Raw genomic sequence first — 17,773 nt, 5'->3', positions numbered from 1 at the left:
GCCAGCGGTAATTTTAGAGGGACGCCGCCATCTTGGATCTTTGCTTTGCGTGTTGTGGTCTTTTTGAAGACATGGCTTGTGGTGTAAAAGACGTAAAATTCGAGGACTTAGATGTCGAGGAACTAGAAATCACATCGGCTGTTTTGATGGGAGGTGCACACCACCTAGGCCAGTATTGCGACAAGGATTTCAAGACCTTCATGGGCTGCCGATATGAGTACAAAGATCCGAGAAAGTGCTTGGGTGAAGGAAAGCAAGTCACAAAGTGTGCTCTAGAGTTCTTCAAGAAGCTTAAAGAGGAGTGCAACGATGTTTTCACGAAGCACTGGACTTGTCTTGATTATAACAACCAGGAATTTGCCTATTGCAGGGCAACTCAGAAGAAATATGATGCCTGTGTTTTGGAAAAGCTCGGATTGGAATGTACACAACCTGTACATATTGAACTTCATGATTGATTGGACTTTGTAATGTACATGTATAAACACTGAACATTGATCAAGAGAAGTTCTTTATTAAGCGTAAGGTGATAGACTTCTGGTAATAATTTTCTTGAGCTGTGACTTCTACTGGACAGTAAAGTGTATTTCTCTTAATTATTTACAAGGGAGTTTTGCTATCGTACATATTTCAGATACAGAGTTGATGTTACAACGATTGGCATCCCATCATTTTAGGTAAAGAATAAAGGTTTTGATAGAATATTTGCCAGAAGGTTAATTTATCTACACAATCTTTTGGGATGTACAAAAAATCCCATGGGTTTCTGGTGTTATTTGGGTGTTATTTACTCATTTCGTCTTCAATCACCTTGTGCTGAATGACCCTTTCTCAAGTTAATTTTGATTTTGAAGGTGGTGTAGCAGGGAAAAGGATGGCAAAGATTAGATAGGATAGAATGTAGCCTGTTTGCTAACTGGTGACATATAGATGTATAATCAAGGATCCTGCATAACTCCAGGCTGTGGTCATTGGCTTGTTTTGAAGCCTCTGGCATTAGGGTTGCTTAATTAATTTGTAGTTCATGCCTTGCATTCATACAATAGGTGGAGAAAAGAGATTTGTATTAAGAGCAAGAACAGGGGGGAGAGGGTGGGGAAAGTAGAGCACTGAAAAGAATCTCTTCCACCTTGCATTATCCAGGATAACATTGTGTTTTTCCAGAAAATATCCATACCCTCCATACAGAAGCTTTTATTATTACTATTGTTTATTTATTTATTTATTTATTTATTTATTTATTTTTTTTTTTTGGAGCATTCCTTCCCCTTACAAATTTTCTGGAAATTCCAGTTGAATTATATACTTCTTGTTAAAAGTTCTGGCTCTTGAGAACACTGATCCCTTTGAATTTTTCAATGACCTTCCCTGGGATGGGTATGAAAGTTAACTTAAAGCTAGCATCAAACTATGTGTTAGTCTTGGAATGCACCAAATGGTTCAAGAATGAGACCTGAATTTCAGCTATCTGTTTCCAAGTGTACAGAGAAGATGGCTGAAAGCAGCGTAAGGAATTATTTACGCTCAAAAATTCAGATGCCCATTTCAATCCATATTTTCAGATCCATATCTAGATTTTTCTGTTTTTTTTTTTCCTAGGTTCTGCTGTACACAAATAGGAGAGAGCTCTTCCCTTCACCCTGTACGAGAGGGAGGGGGATTCCTGAGTATCCCATAATGAGCCATATCATTTATTTTTGGCCTAAAGATCTTGTACCCTGTTTATTCCAGTTGCAAAAATTATCAATTTTCCAACTTGATATCCCATTTTATGTGATCTTAATATCCCATATCCCTTTAATTTTCCCCCAGATATCCTGTATCCTGAAAACCCCTAATATCAGTGATAGGGCCCCTTGTACTGTGTAGAGAGCAAGCCAGCATAGTTCCACTCTAATATTATTGTAAAGTGTCATAAACGAACATGTGATTGCCTAACACGTATGTGAACGTAACAGTCAGTCTTTCAGCAAATATTTGCAGTTTAGTTGTGTATCTTCTTGACCCCAAGGTGCCCACGCCTGTACTTCCCTACCCTACCCGTGCCCGAAACAGCGGAAGCCAATCAGACAAGTGGCGGCGCGCCGTAACTCGGATTTCATAAATAAACAAAAGAGCATGGCGGACGGAATGTTATCGGTGAGCCAGAGCTTTGTACAATCTAAACAGCAATATGAAATTGTCACAGAATCCTGTGCTGTATACAAGAGAAGATGGTACATCTTAACAATCTTCTCTCTGATCGCTGGTGTTCAAGCGGCAGCGTGGAACACATGGGGTCCGATAACAGGGTCTGCCGAGGACGTGTTTGGATGGAGCGATGGGACGATCGCCTTGCTTGAAAACTGGGGACCGATCGCCTATATTGTATCATTCTTGTTTTTCTCATGGCTGATGGACGTCAAAGGTATGCCAGGATATTTATGTGGAAGAACCCTGAGCTTTGATAATGCGTATTAATTAAACACGCTATTCCCTGGCGCGTTCGGGCTCCAGTAAGCTTTTACTTGTTCCGCTTCATCTGCGTCCAGCCAGCCAAGGCTATTTTGGATGTACAATTTGTACGGTAAAGACAGTTATACAAAACAATAGCCATGCCTAACCTTTGCAGCTATTAGATTAAATTTCAGACCATCTCGGTTAAAACTCATTTTAATTTAATCGAATAATTGACCCGGAGTTGTTTATAAAGCTGCAAGGATCAAAAAACAACATGAATGTCATGGTCTTTTATAGACTACAATACAATTTTTAGAATAGCGATTTAATTTGCATGAGCGATATGTAGTAAGAGTCAAGTTTATCGAGCCGGCTTTGCTTCTCTTTTGCGCGTATCTGTGTGCCAGTGTGCTCGTTCTTGTGGAGAGCAAGACAAACTCATGATGGCCACTTAAACTTATATTAATACAAATGAACTATTACATGATCTACAATGTGCCCCATGGGACATTGCCTTTGTTTTTGATGATTTACACGATGTTTTGATTACAATGGAAACAATGCTAAATGACGTTTTGGACAGGCACATTCCACTAAAATCTAAACGCGTCAAGAAACCGAACCAGCCTGCTTGGATGACTAAAGAGATCTTGTCGTCTATGAAAACAAGAGACAAGCTGTTGAAAACGGCGCGAATTTCAAATCTGCCTGCAGACTGGGAACGCTATATGCATGCAAAGGGTAAAACTACAAGTCTCATCAAAAAAACAAAGAGAAATTTCTTCCGCAAGAAAATCGACGAAAACAAAGGAAATCCAAAAGGAGTTTGGCAAGCACTCAAAACATTAAGTGGGACTAGTAAACTTCGAGTTCGCATCGATGAATTAAACACAGGAAACAACATCATTAGTGACGAAGCTTCCATTGCAAATGAGCTTAATCAGTACTTCGTGAACATCCTAGATCAAATTGGCAAGGAAAACGACGCTGGCGTAGAGTTTGATGACACCAAGCTGAAAAATTTTGTCTCTTCGTGATTGAATGATAATGTGGCTTTCAACATCCCTCCAATAACGCCTAAGCAGATCATTGACACCATAGGGAAAATCGCTTGTAACAAGGCCTCTGGGCACGATGGCATAAGTATTCGTGTACTCAAAATTATTGCACCAGCGTTTGCAAGTCCATTATGCAAATTGCTGAACCTTTCAATATCGACAAACAGTTTTCCAGACCGTTGGAAAGTAGCAAAAGTTACACCATTGCACAAGGGTGGCGCACGAAACGATATCAACAATTACCGCCCGATATCAGTTTTACCTGTCTTTTCGAAGATTATCGAAAAACACGTAGCCAGCTGTCTTCTTAAGTTTTTGCATGACAACAACATGTTATATGAGTATCAATCAGCCTTCAGGTCAGGTCACTCTACAGAAACTGCTCTAATCAGACTTACGGATCACATCCTGAAAAACATGGACAATGACGAAGTGACCGGTCTGGTATTTATAGATTTTCGTAAAGCTTTTGATGTTATAAATCACGAACTTCTTCAAAAAAGCTGTCTATTTACGGTGCAAGCCCTCCGTCTGTTGCCTGGTTTCAATCGTACCTGTCTCAGAGAAAGCAATTTATTACATTAGGGAAAACCACATCTGAACAGCTGACTATCAGACAGGGCGTTCCCCAAGGATCAATATTGGGACCGGTGCTCTTCCTCCTGTTTGTCAATGACATGCCTCTAAACGTTCACAAGTCAACTATGGATATCTATGCAGACGATACCACCTTGTCTTTAAGCTCAGACTGGAAAGCTATTCCTGCACTAAACAAATCATTAACAAAGGACTTGACAGAAGTTGAGAAATGGGCTAGTGAAAACAAAATGTTTATAAATACCAAGAAAACCAAAGCGTTGTTGGCTACGGGAAAGCGTCTGCGCAGACGTATAACCCACGACGCAGGAAAATTTGAAGCTAGGATGCAAAATGCAGAAATTGAACAAGTTGGTAGCCATAAACTTCTTGGAGTGATAATCGACGAGAACCTAACTTACGAAGCACATGTTGACGAACTATGTAACAAACTTTCAAAACGAATTGGTCTTCTACGCCATATAAGCTGCTACTTGAAAAAGAATCAAAAATTGATCTACTATAACGCAGTAATCAAACCACTCTTCATGTATGCAAGCACAGTATGGACATCGTGTAACAAAGAGGCACTCGAGAGAGTTCTCCGTATGCAAAAACAGGCTGCGCGTATTATTCTTGCAGCACAACGTACTAGTCGAACTGTCACTTTATTTAATAAGCTAAACTGGATCCCCTTTTACAAAGAAGCTTATATAAATCGATGTGCACTGGCCTACAAAAGGATAAACAGAACTTTACCTGAATACATGAACACATCTTTAAGGAAAAACTCTGACGTCCATTCGAGAAGTACTAGAAATTGTAATTTAAATTTATTATGCCCCTCTCACAGAAACGCCTCTGAGGGAGGACGCACTTTCACCATCAGAACTATTAAAGATTGGAACAGTTTACCCCGGTCCTTAAAAACGGAGAAGTCCGTTAAATCGTTTAAGGCTAAATTATGTAATACTATTCTTAACTCTCAGAAAACTAATGGAATTTTTTAACTCTTATTATTTGTAGTATGTTTGAAATTGTAAGTCCCGTTTATTATTTGTAACCATTTTTAATAGTAACTTAATTAAGTATTTTATTGTAAATAATATCGTATTTTAGCATTTTATTGTAAATAATATATTTTTAGCATTCTAATCATTTTAAGCTGAGGGCCCCAAGTTTATCAGTAACTTAAGTTACTGTCACGGGTCACCCTCATTAAATAAAGTCTTTCACTTCACTTCACTTCATTAATACATGCCGCGCCGATCTAAGTGATGACACGTAACGCAATCACATGCAGAACAAAACATTTATTATATGAAAGTCAGTGGTATACCGAGTGGTAACAAATTGATACAAACGATATGATATCCTCACATGTGAAGATATCATGTTTGATAACATTTTTCTTTTGTCCCTTTAACTACTCTTAAATTTGTTGGTGTGTGATCGAAACATCTTCGGATCTGAATTTTATGTTTTTGTGGCAAGAACAATATCTCACTCGCTTGCTGTGCTCACTTGTGAGATATAGTTCTTGCCACTCGAACATAAAATTCTTATCTTCTCAGACATCACCTGCTTGCTGCCCTTTATTATACTGGCTTGTCTAGTATAAAAGTAAATTTGTAGGATCATGTATCCTAAAGGCATCCGCTGTCAATTGTCGATCCATACCCTCGATCAACACTCCATTGACACTCCATCAACTTCTCTATCAATATCTTGATAAATACTTTGTGAACACTAGGTTGACATTTAATTGACATCACGATCGACACTAGACCAACACTCAATTGACAGTCAGTCAACAGTGGGCCAAGTGTCGATTAATTAATACATATTGGTCGACAGTCAATGGATATGCATGCTCTTTTTATTTTACGTTATACAGGGGCCCCGTTGATACCAGTCCTGCGACTGAAGGGGTCACCCTGTTTAAATATCGATTATTATTATTATTATTATTATTATTATTATTGTCTGCGAAAATTAGTCAACTTTCAACTGACTGTTAACCAAGGATTTACACTCAGAGTGATATTTGATATTTTCTCAATAAAACATGAGCCTTAAATTTAAGGGAGTGCAATTTAAAATGATTAATGATCAATCCTACTCTTAGCCAATTACAATGAAGTACCTTTGACAGCCCTATAATAACTGGCCCCAAGGGAAACAGGGAGTTTTGTTTCCCCGAGACCCTCAATGTTCCTTGAGGTGAAGCTGAGGGGAACATTGAGAACGAGGGGAAACAAAACTCACTGTTGCCTGTGGGACCAGTCATTTTAATGACTGGTCCCACAGGTGCAACAAAACATTTAGTGTTTTGTTACACCTCCCAACTCAAAAATAGAAAAAAACTGTGAGGAAATCATTTGCTTGACGCCGGCTGGCTCACAAATTTGCCACTGTTTCAAAGAGCACAACCTGATCATGTGGGAATTGAAAGTTTAAGTTGTTGTTTCCATAGGCAGTTAGTGAGTTTTTTTCGCCCTAGGGAGTTAGTGGGTTTTGACCTACGACACGTGACACGTTCTCCTCCAGTCAGAAAATGTATTTGAGTTGGGAGGTATAACAATATGGTGTTTCAGCAGGTGATATATGACATTCAGTTATACATAATTAATAACTCCCTTGGGCAGGACACCTGATCCTTGCAATTCCTGTTGTCACCCAGGGGTATACATATATCATTAACTAATAAGGGTAAAGTCTGCGTATGAGCCAAGTGGCCCATCAGGCAGGAGCTTATCCCGGTTTCTGTAGCATGAAGTGACTAGGAGTATTTCTACTCCCCCCTGGATGGGATGCTAGTCCATCGCAGGGTTACCCCTGGCATTAAGTTCGCCAGTACCCATTTATACACCTGGGTGGAGAGAGGCACTGTGAGAGTAAAGTGTCTTGCCCAAGAACACAACACAATGTCCCTGGCCAGGGCTTGAACCCGGACTGCTCGATCCGGAGACGAGCGCACCAACCACTAGTACTGGGAGGTAATCATGCAGTAAGCTAGCATCCCCTTGAGGTCTGCATGATGGACATACTCCTAGTTGCTAATATCATGGGAGTAAAACCAAATAAATCCCAGTCAGATGGTCTCTTGGCTAATTAATGCAGAATTTACAGTGATCTTTGATATGGATTGTTTTGAAGAGTTTTAAAAAGTTGCAGTCTTGTTTTGGTTTAATGTTCATCTTACTTTTTTTGGGGGGGGGGATGTCAAGTCACAGCTTCATTTGCACCTGTCATTTGCTTCTAATGCCGCAATAAGGCGAGAAGGTGATGATGAGGCAACAAAAATGAAGGGAACTATAATTGTTATAGTTACTTCATTTTTCTTGCCTCATCCCCGTCCTCTCCTGATAAAGTTCTGTGCCAAACTGTCCTCTAAAAGTTGCCTGCCTGGCAGAATTTTAGTCAAATTTTATTGGGTCTTGCAGACTTGAATTTTTATTATCTTGATTTGTTTTATCTTGTTGTAGGTCTAAGGATCTCTGTGCTAGTAACAATTGTTCTGATGTTTGTCGGAACAGGACTACGGTGTATTACATCAGAACCAAAACAAGCCACATGGTAAAATAGCATGATGACTATTTTATAGTTAATAGTTCCCAGAGAGTCATCAGGTCAAAATGTGTCAGGGTTATTCTGTCCACATTTTTTTTTGGGGGGGGGGGGCATATTTTTCTTGGACCGTGCAAGTGAGCCCAAGCATGAAAGCTATGACAAAGTAAGCAAAAAATATCCCCAGTCCCCCATTTGTTTCTCCAGTGGTTAATAGTTTCCTAGTCATTGAACTCAAGATAAAATAGAGCATCTGTGGACAGACTTCGTCAGGATCGAGTGGGTGGTGAGTGGTGATTGAATATATCTACAGGTAGTTGTGGGCATTTTTGCAGAGGATGGTTAGCAAAAGTTCCTTGGAATTCATTGGTGAATCCTTGGGCAGGATTTCTTCCATTACTGTACTTGGGGAAAAATGGAGGTCTATTAATGTATGAGCAAAAAATGGCAAAATTTCTATCACTTTTCATTAAGGGCCTCACCGTTTTTCTATGCATCCCCACACATTGTTTGCAAGTCTGAATCTGCTAATCTAATGCAATTCAATGCTATGGACTGCCACCCCCTCTCCTTTAAATGTCTAAATATTTTTTGATATTGCAGAGCTGTACAAGCACTTTTATTAATTAATATGTAATTTTTTGTGTGTGTCATCAGGTTAATCCACACTGGCCAATTTCTTATTGACCTTGCGGCACCAGTTTCTATGGGAGCTCCTCCGTTGGTGTCATCAACATGGTTTCCTCCCAATCAGAGAGCGACAGCAACAGCAATTTCATCATTAACAAGTTATGTTGGAATATCGATATCGTTTGGTGTTGGTCCTTTTGTTCTAAATCCATCCGAGGTGGCAGATCCACCCACAGATAACAGCACTATTGTGGACAGTGTTGCTGCTGGGAGTAATAGCACAATGATCAGTTGAGTTTGATTGTCATACTGTACAGTTTGATTTTGTAAAATACCATGCACCCAAGTAACCACTCTGGTCTGTCACAAAGGACATAGACAATCCTGTAAATTGGTCAGAACTCACTCCAGCAAGACACAACTGGTTTTTGTTTTGGTTTAAATTATTTCTGACTGGATGAGAAAGTGGCAGCACTATTTTTTAAAATGTGAATTCCATTTGACATGCCTGAGAACTGTGATTTAAGTGACTGAATAAAGTTTGACATTTTAATCAGCTGTCAAAATATACACCTGTTGCTTGATCTGATTTGATATAGTGTGTATAAGCCGCACCTTTGAGGAGTGTATAATTTCCATGTCAGTACACTTTCTTGAGGTAATTCTGTTGTCCATTGACTATCACACAGAAATGTCTTGGGATGAAGCTCTGTCTACTGCAAGATGGCATATTATGCTATATATGTACATTGGTAAGTGATTATGCGAAGGCACTGCCCTGGGAGGGGGGACTCCCATTTAAAAAGGACAGGAATGCTCATCTGAAACTTTGAAAAGAACCCCTAGAGGTACCAAGATACTGTTTTGTGGGTGTGGCTTGAAATTTTTCCACCCCTAGGAGGTACCAATTCTAAAACATCACATTAACTGACTCTGACTTTTTTCCGCTTAGTACCCTGAAAAGGTGCCGTGAAAGCTCCTGCTGTGGACCTTTTGAGGGTGAACACCCCAAGAGGCACCAAAACTGCTTTTGTAACCCCTATAAGGTATGACAACAAGCACCCCTTCCTTCTTGTATGGGTGCCTCCACCCCCCTCCAGGGAGGCACTGAACTGTTTTAGTTTAATTTTACACTAACGCGATGGACTGAAAGAACGCAGCAGCTTGGTTCCTTTTGGAAAGAGTCATGTGACTTCTAAAAGGACCGTGTGAATTTGCTGCTGCAGACAATGAGCATATATACAGTCTGGGAGGAGATGGTATCAATTTTTTTTTTGACAACTTTTGCCGTGGATCAATACAATACAGTCTGCATTATGGCTGTTTTAGGGTTGGGTGTCCACGGTGGAGTAGAAATAATTCTAGTTGCTTCATGTTATGGAAACCCTGGCCCGAAGGAAACTGGAAATACATTTAAGCATCAGTCTGAATGGCCACTAAGTTCAAATTCAGACTTAACTTTCTATGAATCTTGATTGCCTCCAAGTCTTGCCCAGCCATGTTTTGATTTTTGTGTTACTCTGTTGTTGTTGTTGTTTTTGTTTGCAGAGTTTGGACTGGTGGCCTTGTTGTTTCTGTTTGTGTTGGTGTACTTCCCAGCTAAACCTCCTAAGCCACCCAGCTTTTCCGCTGCAAAAAAGAAAGTTGATTACATAGAAGGTGGAAAAAGACTTATCAGGTAAGTCTACTTACAGTACTGTTGTCATTCTGTAATTAAGCTAGTATTATGTTAATTTCATTTTGGTATAAAGAGTTTTAGATGATTTATCATTATCATCATTACCGTCTTCATCATCCATCATCATCACTGTCATCATTATCATCAATTTCATCGTCATTGTCGTCATGATAATCATCATCATCATTACTATTTAATTAACTGTGTTTCATATGTTTGCATGATCTTTAAATTTGTTTAAAAAACTTTAATCTGTTAACTTTAAGTCAGTTATTGGATTTTGATCCTACAAATATTTAATTGTTTCACCTCTTTGTACTGTTATAGAAACTGTCAGTTCTGGAATTTAAACATTCTGTATGGAGCAACAACAGGTATTAAATTATAATGAAAGAGTAGAAAGAGTTCAGGGAAACATTTGTTTAAGTGTTTCTGTAACTTAATTTCATCATGAGACTTAATGCTCTAAGCTATTTGAAATCATTTATTTTAAGCAGCCTTTTTTTCCAGTATTACATCTGTGAATAAATCCCTGACTTGTTATTTTCTCTGGTAAAAAAAATCTCTCTTAAGAGAATTTTATTATTTTAATTTTAAATTCCTGATCGAAGAGAAAGTTCACATTGGCCAAGCCTATTCTGTCATCTTCATCTAGTCTTAAAGCAAATTGTCATCTCTCTTTTATCTCCATTGCTTATAATTGAAGGCTTTTGTGCAAAAAGGGCGTATATAGCATTTTGGGCTGATTTTTATTTTTTGCAGGATCGAGCTATATATATATATATATATATATATATATATATATATATATGCCCTTTTTGCATGAAAGGCTTCAATTCTTATATGGGACATTGAAGTCTTGTCTTACCACTGTAGTAAGTTGTAGCTTGATCCTGCCAGGGGCTTCATAGAAGTTTCACTTAAGACCAATTTCTATTTTTTCTTTTTTTCCTTGTTTTTTTTTTTTTTTTTTTTTCTTTTTTTGTGAACAGGTGTTTTCAGTGGATGGGGTGGAGTTTTAGCTGTCAACCTGTTGTCATTCAACTTAAAACAAGTAATCCCTCTACTAGTTATACATTCAATGTTTGTTTGAACTTAAATTACATCTTACCTCTCCTTATCAATATTGCCATACATCAACTGGGGATCCATATTGCCTTGATTTACCATAAAATTTGTTGACTGATTAACTGCCAGACTGACTGATTGACTAATTGATCAACTGACTGTCTGACTGACAGACTGACTGACAGACTGACTGACTGACTGGTTGACTGACCGACTGACCAACTGACCAACTGACCGACTGGCCGATTGACTGACTAACTGATCGACTGACTGACTGACGGACTGGCTGGCTGGCTGGCTGATTGACCTACTGACAGGCTAGCTGGCTGACTGACTGACTGACTGACTGATCGACTGACTGACTGACTGGCTGGCTGACCCTACATGCTTGCTTACATTGGAATTTCACTTTACTTCTTTCCTAGTTTTTCTTTTTGGTGGTGTGGGAGGGGGGGAACTTATATTTCACCTCTCTACCTGATGGACTCTTTAATTTTTGTAGCACAACATTATCCGATCAACATGGACATCAACGGCCTTGAAATAGGGATGCAGAAAATTTTAAATAATGTTTGCTTGGTTGTTTAGGATACTGCTGGCTGGATTGGTTTCTATGCCAACATCACAGGATGTGTTTTCGGATTCATCATGGCAAGGTACATACATGTACTCCAAAGGAGGGATACATGCTTAATACCCTTTTAATAAGCTGCACTGCTGTTTAGTTTTAAATTTCAGTCCCTTCTTGCCTCATTACAGAACCTAAATTACAATTAGTAGTTGTAGGAATTAAGACCTCTCATTTGGTGGACTGGTGATGGCCTTAAGCAGTTCTTCTTTCACATAGTTGTGCAAATGCAAATCATGATCATGTTATTTGGAGTACATGTGTTTGTCTTAGTGCTCACCACCAGTGACCAGATGTAGGGTATATCCAGTTGAGTTGATTTCCACATTCATGTTCTTCAAATTTTTGGATGACTAATTTTTCTTGCTTGCTCTCTGCCATCACAAAATTGTCTGCGACTGAGTTATGCTGTTATCTGTTTTAGCTAAGTAGTGAGTTATAACTCATGTACGTACTGAGATAATGCATCCTTCCTTTTCTAGGTTCGCTGATGTATTTACTGGGCGCATGAAGTTGTTTCTTATTTTCTTATTTCTTGGCTCTACGGGTTCTTTCCTTTGGTTTTCTCTTCTCTGTCAACAGATCATTCCATTTTCACGAGGTGGGTATACCTCTTACTTAACCCTAGGCCTTACTCTGATGAGTCAGCCTTGGCATCAGTCGCATTTAACCCTCAAGGAGCCCATTGGAGAAGGACCCTTGGGATAAGCAGAAGAAGACAGCTGACACTTCAGACTGTATAACTCTTTGGCTTTACTAAGGGTACCATTAGAATCACACACGTATAAAACAAGTTACAGAAAGAGAGAGCTTTGGTTTGCCAAGACTAATTATTACATCTTCACTGCCTTAAAGTGGCATACCAATAGGCCATTTCTGAGTTACCTTGTGTCTCTGTTTCAAAATGAACCAAAATAGAACCAAAATAGGTTTGATTTGCATGAAAATGAACCTGTGGGCGGAAGTCATTTTCATATGAATGGTTTTCGCAGGAAGACTCGTTTTGACACAGAGGCAAAAGACAACTCAGAAATGGTTATTTCCTGAGTATTTGCAAGTGTTGCACTATCCAGTTGGATAATGTTGAAACTTAAAGAGTGCTCCATTGAAGATTTCTGAAATAAGAGGGTTAGCATAGGAGTGCCGCATTACATTTGCATGGTTTCTGTTATCGGTTCTTTTCATTGGCGATCCTGGCGTGAATCACTGGCAAAACAGCATCCCCTGTATAAACTTGTCCAGTGGGACATCTGATTGTCAAAAAATTATTTTCTTTGCTAATTCACTCATGAGTTTTATTTTGCTTATAGTTTGGTTGTATATCTCAGCAATCTTGGGTGGTTGCTTCATCAATGGCTCCATCCCGCTCTTTTATGAGCTCACTATCGAGACAACCTATCCTATCGCAGAGGGGATTCCTATGGCTGTGGTGACGACCTCTAACCACGTGGCCTGCTTGTTGTTCTTGGGTGCCCTAATGATTCCAGGCATAGGTGAGAACCAATTGTAAAATGTAGAATTAGATGAGCGGAAAAAAAGGTTTGACATTATGGGCACTTTAAGCTACTTTCTGTTCACTGATCCAGGCACTCTGTGGATGAATTGGTGCATGGTTGGAATTTGTGGTGGTTGCATTCCTCTTTTACTCCTGTTCAAAGAACAGTACTCCCGCCTTGAACTGGACGCGGCTAACAGGCACGCCAAACGCGTTGCAGTGCAAAACCTGGGCGTGGACGAACAAACACCTTTGGTGTCATCTCTTGATGGAGGTTATGGCGGAGGAGACAATGGAGTTCGAAACAGGGCTGGGTCATTATCTCAATCGGAAGTGTAGAGTACCGATTTTGTTCAGAGAAAACCTGGTTCTACAGCCGCCTTGTTAGCGCTTGCATCTCACATTTATGACAACTCTTTTCTGGCACCTCAAAGGGGGGAGGGGGGGGGGCGGTGGGCTATCCCTGATATGGGCTGTATAGGTATGTGCGACCCCAAAGGGTAGGGTTCAGTGGCGGATCCAGACCTTGAGCTATGGGGGGGGGGGGGGGGGGTCGGGGACGGTTACTTACCCTGCCGGCTTTTCTTCCTTCTGCGATTTTTTTTATTTTTTTACCCAAAATAAGGTGGGCCCAAGCCTCTAGGTCCCCTCCCCTAGATACACCACTGTGGTTTTTAGCCATATAAATATTTTTGGTCGGAAATAGCAACCTCGTTCACAGGGGCTTTTTCCTGGCTTGGGCCAGGGAAAAGAACGAGGTTGCGGAAATAGGGAATCGATTTTGGCCATTTTGGTCTCTAATAGGGTATGGTTTCTGCACTCTAGTCTTGAATTGGGTATGTTTTTCTAGAAGAAGCTACTATTTCATCATTGTCTATAAGACCATCAGCAAAAGCCCTTCACAATACTTTTAACATCGGTCTGAACTAGGGAACTAATTATGAGGCAGGCATTGATTTATGGGTCAGGTCTTAATAGAATACTGAATTTCATAAATGAGGTTGGAAAAATTGCAGATTTTGATCTTAAATAGGGTAAGGGTTTTGGAATGAGGGCCGCACACCATCACCCAATTTTTCTGGCAGTCATGCCCCCCGGGTCTGGCGCGGACGAGACTGTCGTTCAACCAACGAAATACTTCAGGCGCGAGTCATGTGTTCTAGATTTTTTGTTCAAGTTTGTTGTTGCCAATCCATTTCAATTTTTCCTAATCTCAGCATCCTTGTTTCTTTCTTTTTTTTTTAGATTATTTCTTTTTTGTTTTGTTTGTACCTTCGTAAACCATTATTTCGATTTTTTTTTCTTGGATTTCAAGATAATTTTGTACATTGTGATATGGCACTTTTCTGTGGCTGTTTTTTAGGAGTGGCCAGGTTATGTCGTTAAGTATTTTTCATGAATGCGAGTGAAATAAGGATTTATAACACGTGTGATTTTTATAAATTCTCTCAACATCGTCTGAGACTTTTGGTGGGTGCAATTTGAGAGAATCGGAAATCACAGAAATTCACCAGCCATGCACAGTACAGTAAATTTTGTTTTAAAACTACACCACACAATTTTCAGTGTAGTTATTTAAATTCTAAAAGAACCGTACAGTCGAACCTCCAAAAAGCGGCCACTTTCGGGGACGAGACAACTGGCCGCTTAATTAATACAGGTGGCCGTTCAATAGAGGTTCACCCGAAAACAACGTTGGGCTTGGTCCAGTTTTCAGTTTATCCAATATAAGCACAAACAAATCTAAGTGGAGAAAAAGTAGAACAATGATGGTTATAATACGGTCCATAGCGTTAACAAAAGCCGAAGAAACTACACGCTTCCACATTGTCATTCTTTTACCTTCATCTGGCTAAAAACGTCCAACTGGCCGTTTAATAGAAGTATAAAACAAAACAAAATCAACCTTGGGACGACAAGAAGCTGGCCGCGGCCGCTTAATAGAGGGGGCCGTTGAATAGAGGTTTTTATTACAGTGCATAGCTGACAATTTTTCCGGGACTTTGGCCGCTGGCCGCCAAATAAAGGTTGGCCGCTTAATAGAGGTTCGACTGTACTGTATTTAAATCCAACTCACAAGTATCCTGATAATTCAAGAGTAAACATAATTTCTACAACATAATATGTATTTTCTATAATTGTACATGTAAAAATCTTGCAATTTCTCAAGTCATTACCCGAATTAATTCATGACGTAAATCGTATTTTGTATCACTTGAATCTTGAGAAATATGTGGAAACAATGCTGTACGAATATCTATTGTCTTTAATGATAATTATTGTTACTATTCTGTTGGAATATGAATTGTAACATCTAAATGCAAATATGTCAATATTTTCCAAACTGTAAATATCATTCCAAGCAAAATTTTAATTCCATTGTTAATGCCGAATTGATATTCTCTCTTTCCTGGTGTAACGTTATCTTGTATCAATAAACTTTCAAAACAACCGATTGCTTTTGTAACCAGCACTGCCTCTTGCATGCTGCGGGATCGGTCCCTACAGTTACGGGACTGGAACCTTTTGTTGAGGGATAAGTACCTTCTTGCGAGATTGGTATCTCTTATTGCGGGAGAATTATCTATTATTGCGGATAAAAAAACGCACCTTTTCTTAAAACGCTCTTATTGATTTGTGTACATGAAAAAAAGATACCAGATGATACTAGGGAAGACTTATTCGACGGCAAATTTATATCAGGACACGACTTATTTCAACTGATTTGTCCCTCAGCACGTGCTGAAAGACGAATCAGTCGATGTAAGAGCCGTTGGCCGAAGACAAATTCTGCCACATAATTCGTTTAAATACTGCGTTTATTATTCTAGACGAATTATCCATCTCCGAATATGAATTCGGCCATTACTAAAAAAAAATTCGCCACGTTTTGCGTTCCTACACAGACGTTTTTTTGTTTTTCTATCGCGAGACGCTCATTGGGCTCGTCACGCAACATTGATACATGGGGAGGAAGATGGCGTGACGAGCCCAAAGAGGCTGTGTAATGATCTGTAATCGCTGGTTTATATCTACGAACGCAACTGTATGGCAAGCAGGTCGCGTCAAATTGCGAGGTCAAGACAAGTTGTACGAATTTTGTGATTTTGGTCATGTTATTGTTAGACACGCGTGCCTATACATTTAAACTGAGTAAACAACGGTTAAGTTCTATTATGAAAGTGTTGTGAGTTAAATTACATCGTTTATTACCGGTCAAGAATGTCATCAATTGGCTATTGTTACTATTTTTGCTGTTAATTGTTCCTTGCACCTTCCACTACGTGTCTGAACAGCGATTGAGCGCAACAATAAGATCCGGTTTAATGGTTAAGAGGAGATTAATTACATCTAAATGCCGGGCATTTTACATCATCGACAGACAATACTTTGAGCTTGTTAAGGAATTTTTTCTCGCCATTTTCTCGCCAAACCGGTGTGCAGTAAGCTTACGAGATGAACTCCCCGAGGCACGAATGTTCTCTGTGTGGTCGCACGGAATATGAACTGAAATGTCTTCCGTGTTCACATAGCGTATGTACTTATTGTATTCAAATTGAAAACCGTGCGCAAACATCCGTTCAATGCCCAATTGACGAACACGAATACCCTCTGACGGACAACGGAATCGATAGCTTACCCACCAAGGGACTTCTAGTTGAGGTTTCAAGCAATCACCGCCATCAAGATCAATCGCAAATCACGGAGATGCAAGCACTCCTGACGTTTACACAAGAATACAAGAATGACTTGGCGACTGCCATCCGAGACATGGAACACGCCATTCATTCCTCATTAACTCTGCAGGAGAGCAAAGTGAAACATGAGATTCGAAACACCGCCGAAAAGTTAGTTGAGTGCGTTCTTGCAAAAGAACAGGAGTTATATAAAGTAGTGGATCGAGTCATCGAGGCAGAGAAGCGAGAAGAACAGCAGGAATTAGCTGATTTTGCGTTGCAGGCCCATCACATCATTCAAGTTGTACAGCGACACCAAAGCCAGTTTAAGCAAGGCATTGAGAATGCCTCGCTGCTGAATCAGCTACAAGGGGAGCTCGCGGCGGTCAACGATCGCAAGAACGCCCTAATGGAGAAGAACCAAGATTCTTCAACAGAAATTTTGTTCGTGGTGAACGAAGCGTGCTTTGAAGAACCCATCGGAATGGTGGAATGTAAAAGAGACAACAAAACAGGAAATGGACGGCTCTATCGGACCTCATCGAAAACACGGCAACGATTTCCATCAAAGGGAGAGAAGAAGAAAAAGCCAGGGCACGTTATTAGCACCATTTCTCCACCAAGTCCCCTCACAGCAAAATTTCGCCCATGGGCGCTGTCTGTAAGCGAGAGCGGTCACATTGCTGTCGTGGATAGAGGTAATAATTGCATTCACATTTTTAACCCCAGAGGTGAATTTTTACGTCACGTTGCTAAACCGTACGGAAACCAGAGCAACTCGTTGGAGGTGTATGGCGTGACATTCATTTCACGCAACACATTTGCAGTCGCGGAATACTCGCCGTTGACTGGAAGTGGATGTCTTCTGGAGATGGCTATTTCCGGAGAGCACTTGCGCGTCATTGCAAATCTCAAAGGACCGGCCTACGTCACTTCCTTTGATTCCACTTCGAG

The 17,773-nt window shown here is 40.0% G+C and overlaps 3 protein-coding genes across 3 annotated transcripts in view; all 3 read left to right on the top strand.

Moving 5' to 3' along the window:
• The first annotated feature begins 71 nt into the window (after nt 1–71).
• On the top strand, nt 72–707 carry LOC145487687 (NADH dehydrogenase [ubiquinone] 1 alpha subcomplex subunit 8-like). Its single transcript, XM_081466508.1, has one exon. It carries the CDS (start codon nt 72–74, stop codon nt 456–458), a length of 387 nt encoding a protein of 128 aa, XP_081322634.1. The 3' UTR covers nt 459–707.
• Nucleotides 708–1,467: 760 nt separating this feature from the next.
• On the top strand, nt 1,468–13,695 carry LOC145487643 (solute carrier family 49 member 4-like). The gene is made up of 11 exons (XM_081466460.1): nt 1,468–2,407; nt 7,562–7,652; nt 8,301–8,563; nt 8,963–9,025; nt 9,822–9,951; nt 10,279–10,325; nt 10,944–11,005; nt 11,608–11,675; nt 12,130–12,248; nt 12,958–13,140; nt 13,234–13,695. The coding sequence occupies exons 1-11, from the start codon at nt 2,119–2,121 to the stop codon at nt 13,479–13,481; spliced, it is 1,563 nt and encodes a 520-aa protein (XP_081322586.1). The 5' UTR covers nt 1,468–2,118; the 3' UTR covers nt 13,482–13,695.
• Nucleotides 13,688–17,773, top strand: part of LOC145487640 (uncharacterized) — a 5,420-nt gene continuing 1,334 nt past the window's right edge. Inside the window, exon 1 of the mRNA XM_081466459.1 lies at nt 13,688–17,773. This exon is cut by the window's right edge and continues 1,334 nt beyond it. Within this exon, the coding sequence (XP_081322585.1) occupies nt 16,599–17,773 (1,175 nt within the window). The 5' untranslated portion in view covers nt 13,688–16,598.

This window comes from Orbicella franksi, chromosome 5 (assembly GCF_964199315.1).
Source record: "Orbicella franksi chromosome 5, jaOrbFran1.1, whole genome shotgun sequence".
NCBI lineage: Eukaryota > Metazoa > Cnidaria > Anthozoa > Scleractinia > Merulinidae > Orbicella > Orbicella franksi.
The sequence above is the reverse complement of the archived record's forward strand: the minus strand, read 5'-3'. Positions and strand labels throughout refer to the sequence as shown.

Excerpts from the sequence above, each read along its gene's own strand:
- LOC145487687 (XM_081466508.1), top strand. The coding sequence starts at position 72 with ATGGCTTGTGGTGTAAAAGACGTAAAATTCGAGGACTTAGATGTCGAG.
- LOC145487643 (XM_081466460.1), top strand. The coding sequence starts at position 2,119 with ATGGCGGACGGAATGTTATCGGTGAGCCAGAGCTTTGTACAATCTAAA. Across the intron at positions 8,564-8,962 it reads GAGTAATAGCACAATGATCA|AAATGTCTTGGGATGAAGCT; the intron begins GTTGAGTTTGAT and ends ACTATCACACAG. Across the intron at positions 10,326-10,943 it reads TCTGTATGGAGCAACAACAG|GTGTTTTCAGTGGATGGGGT; the intron begins GTATTAAATTAT and ends TTTTGTGAACAG.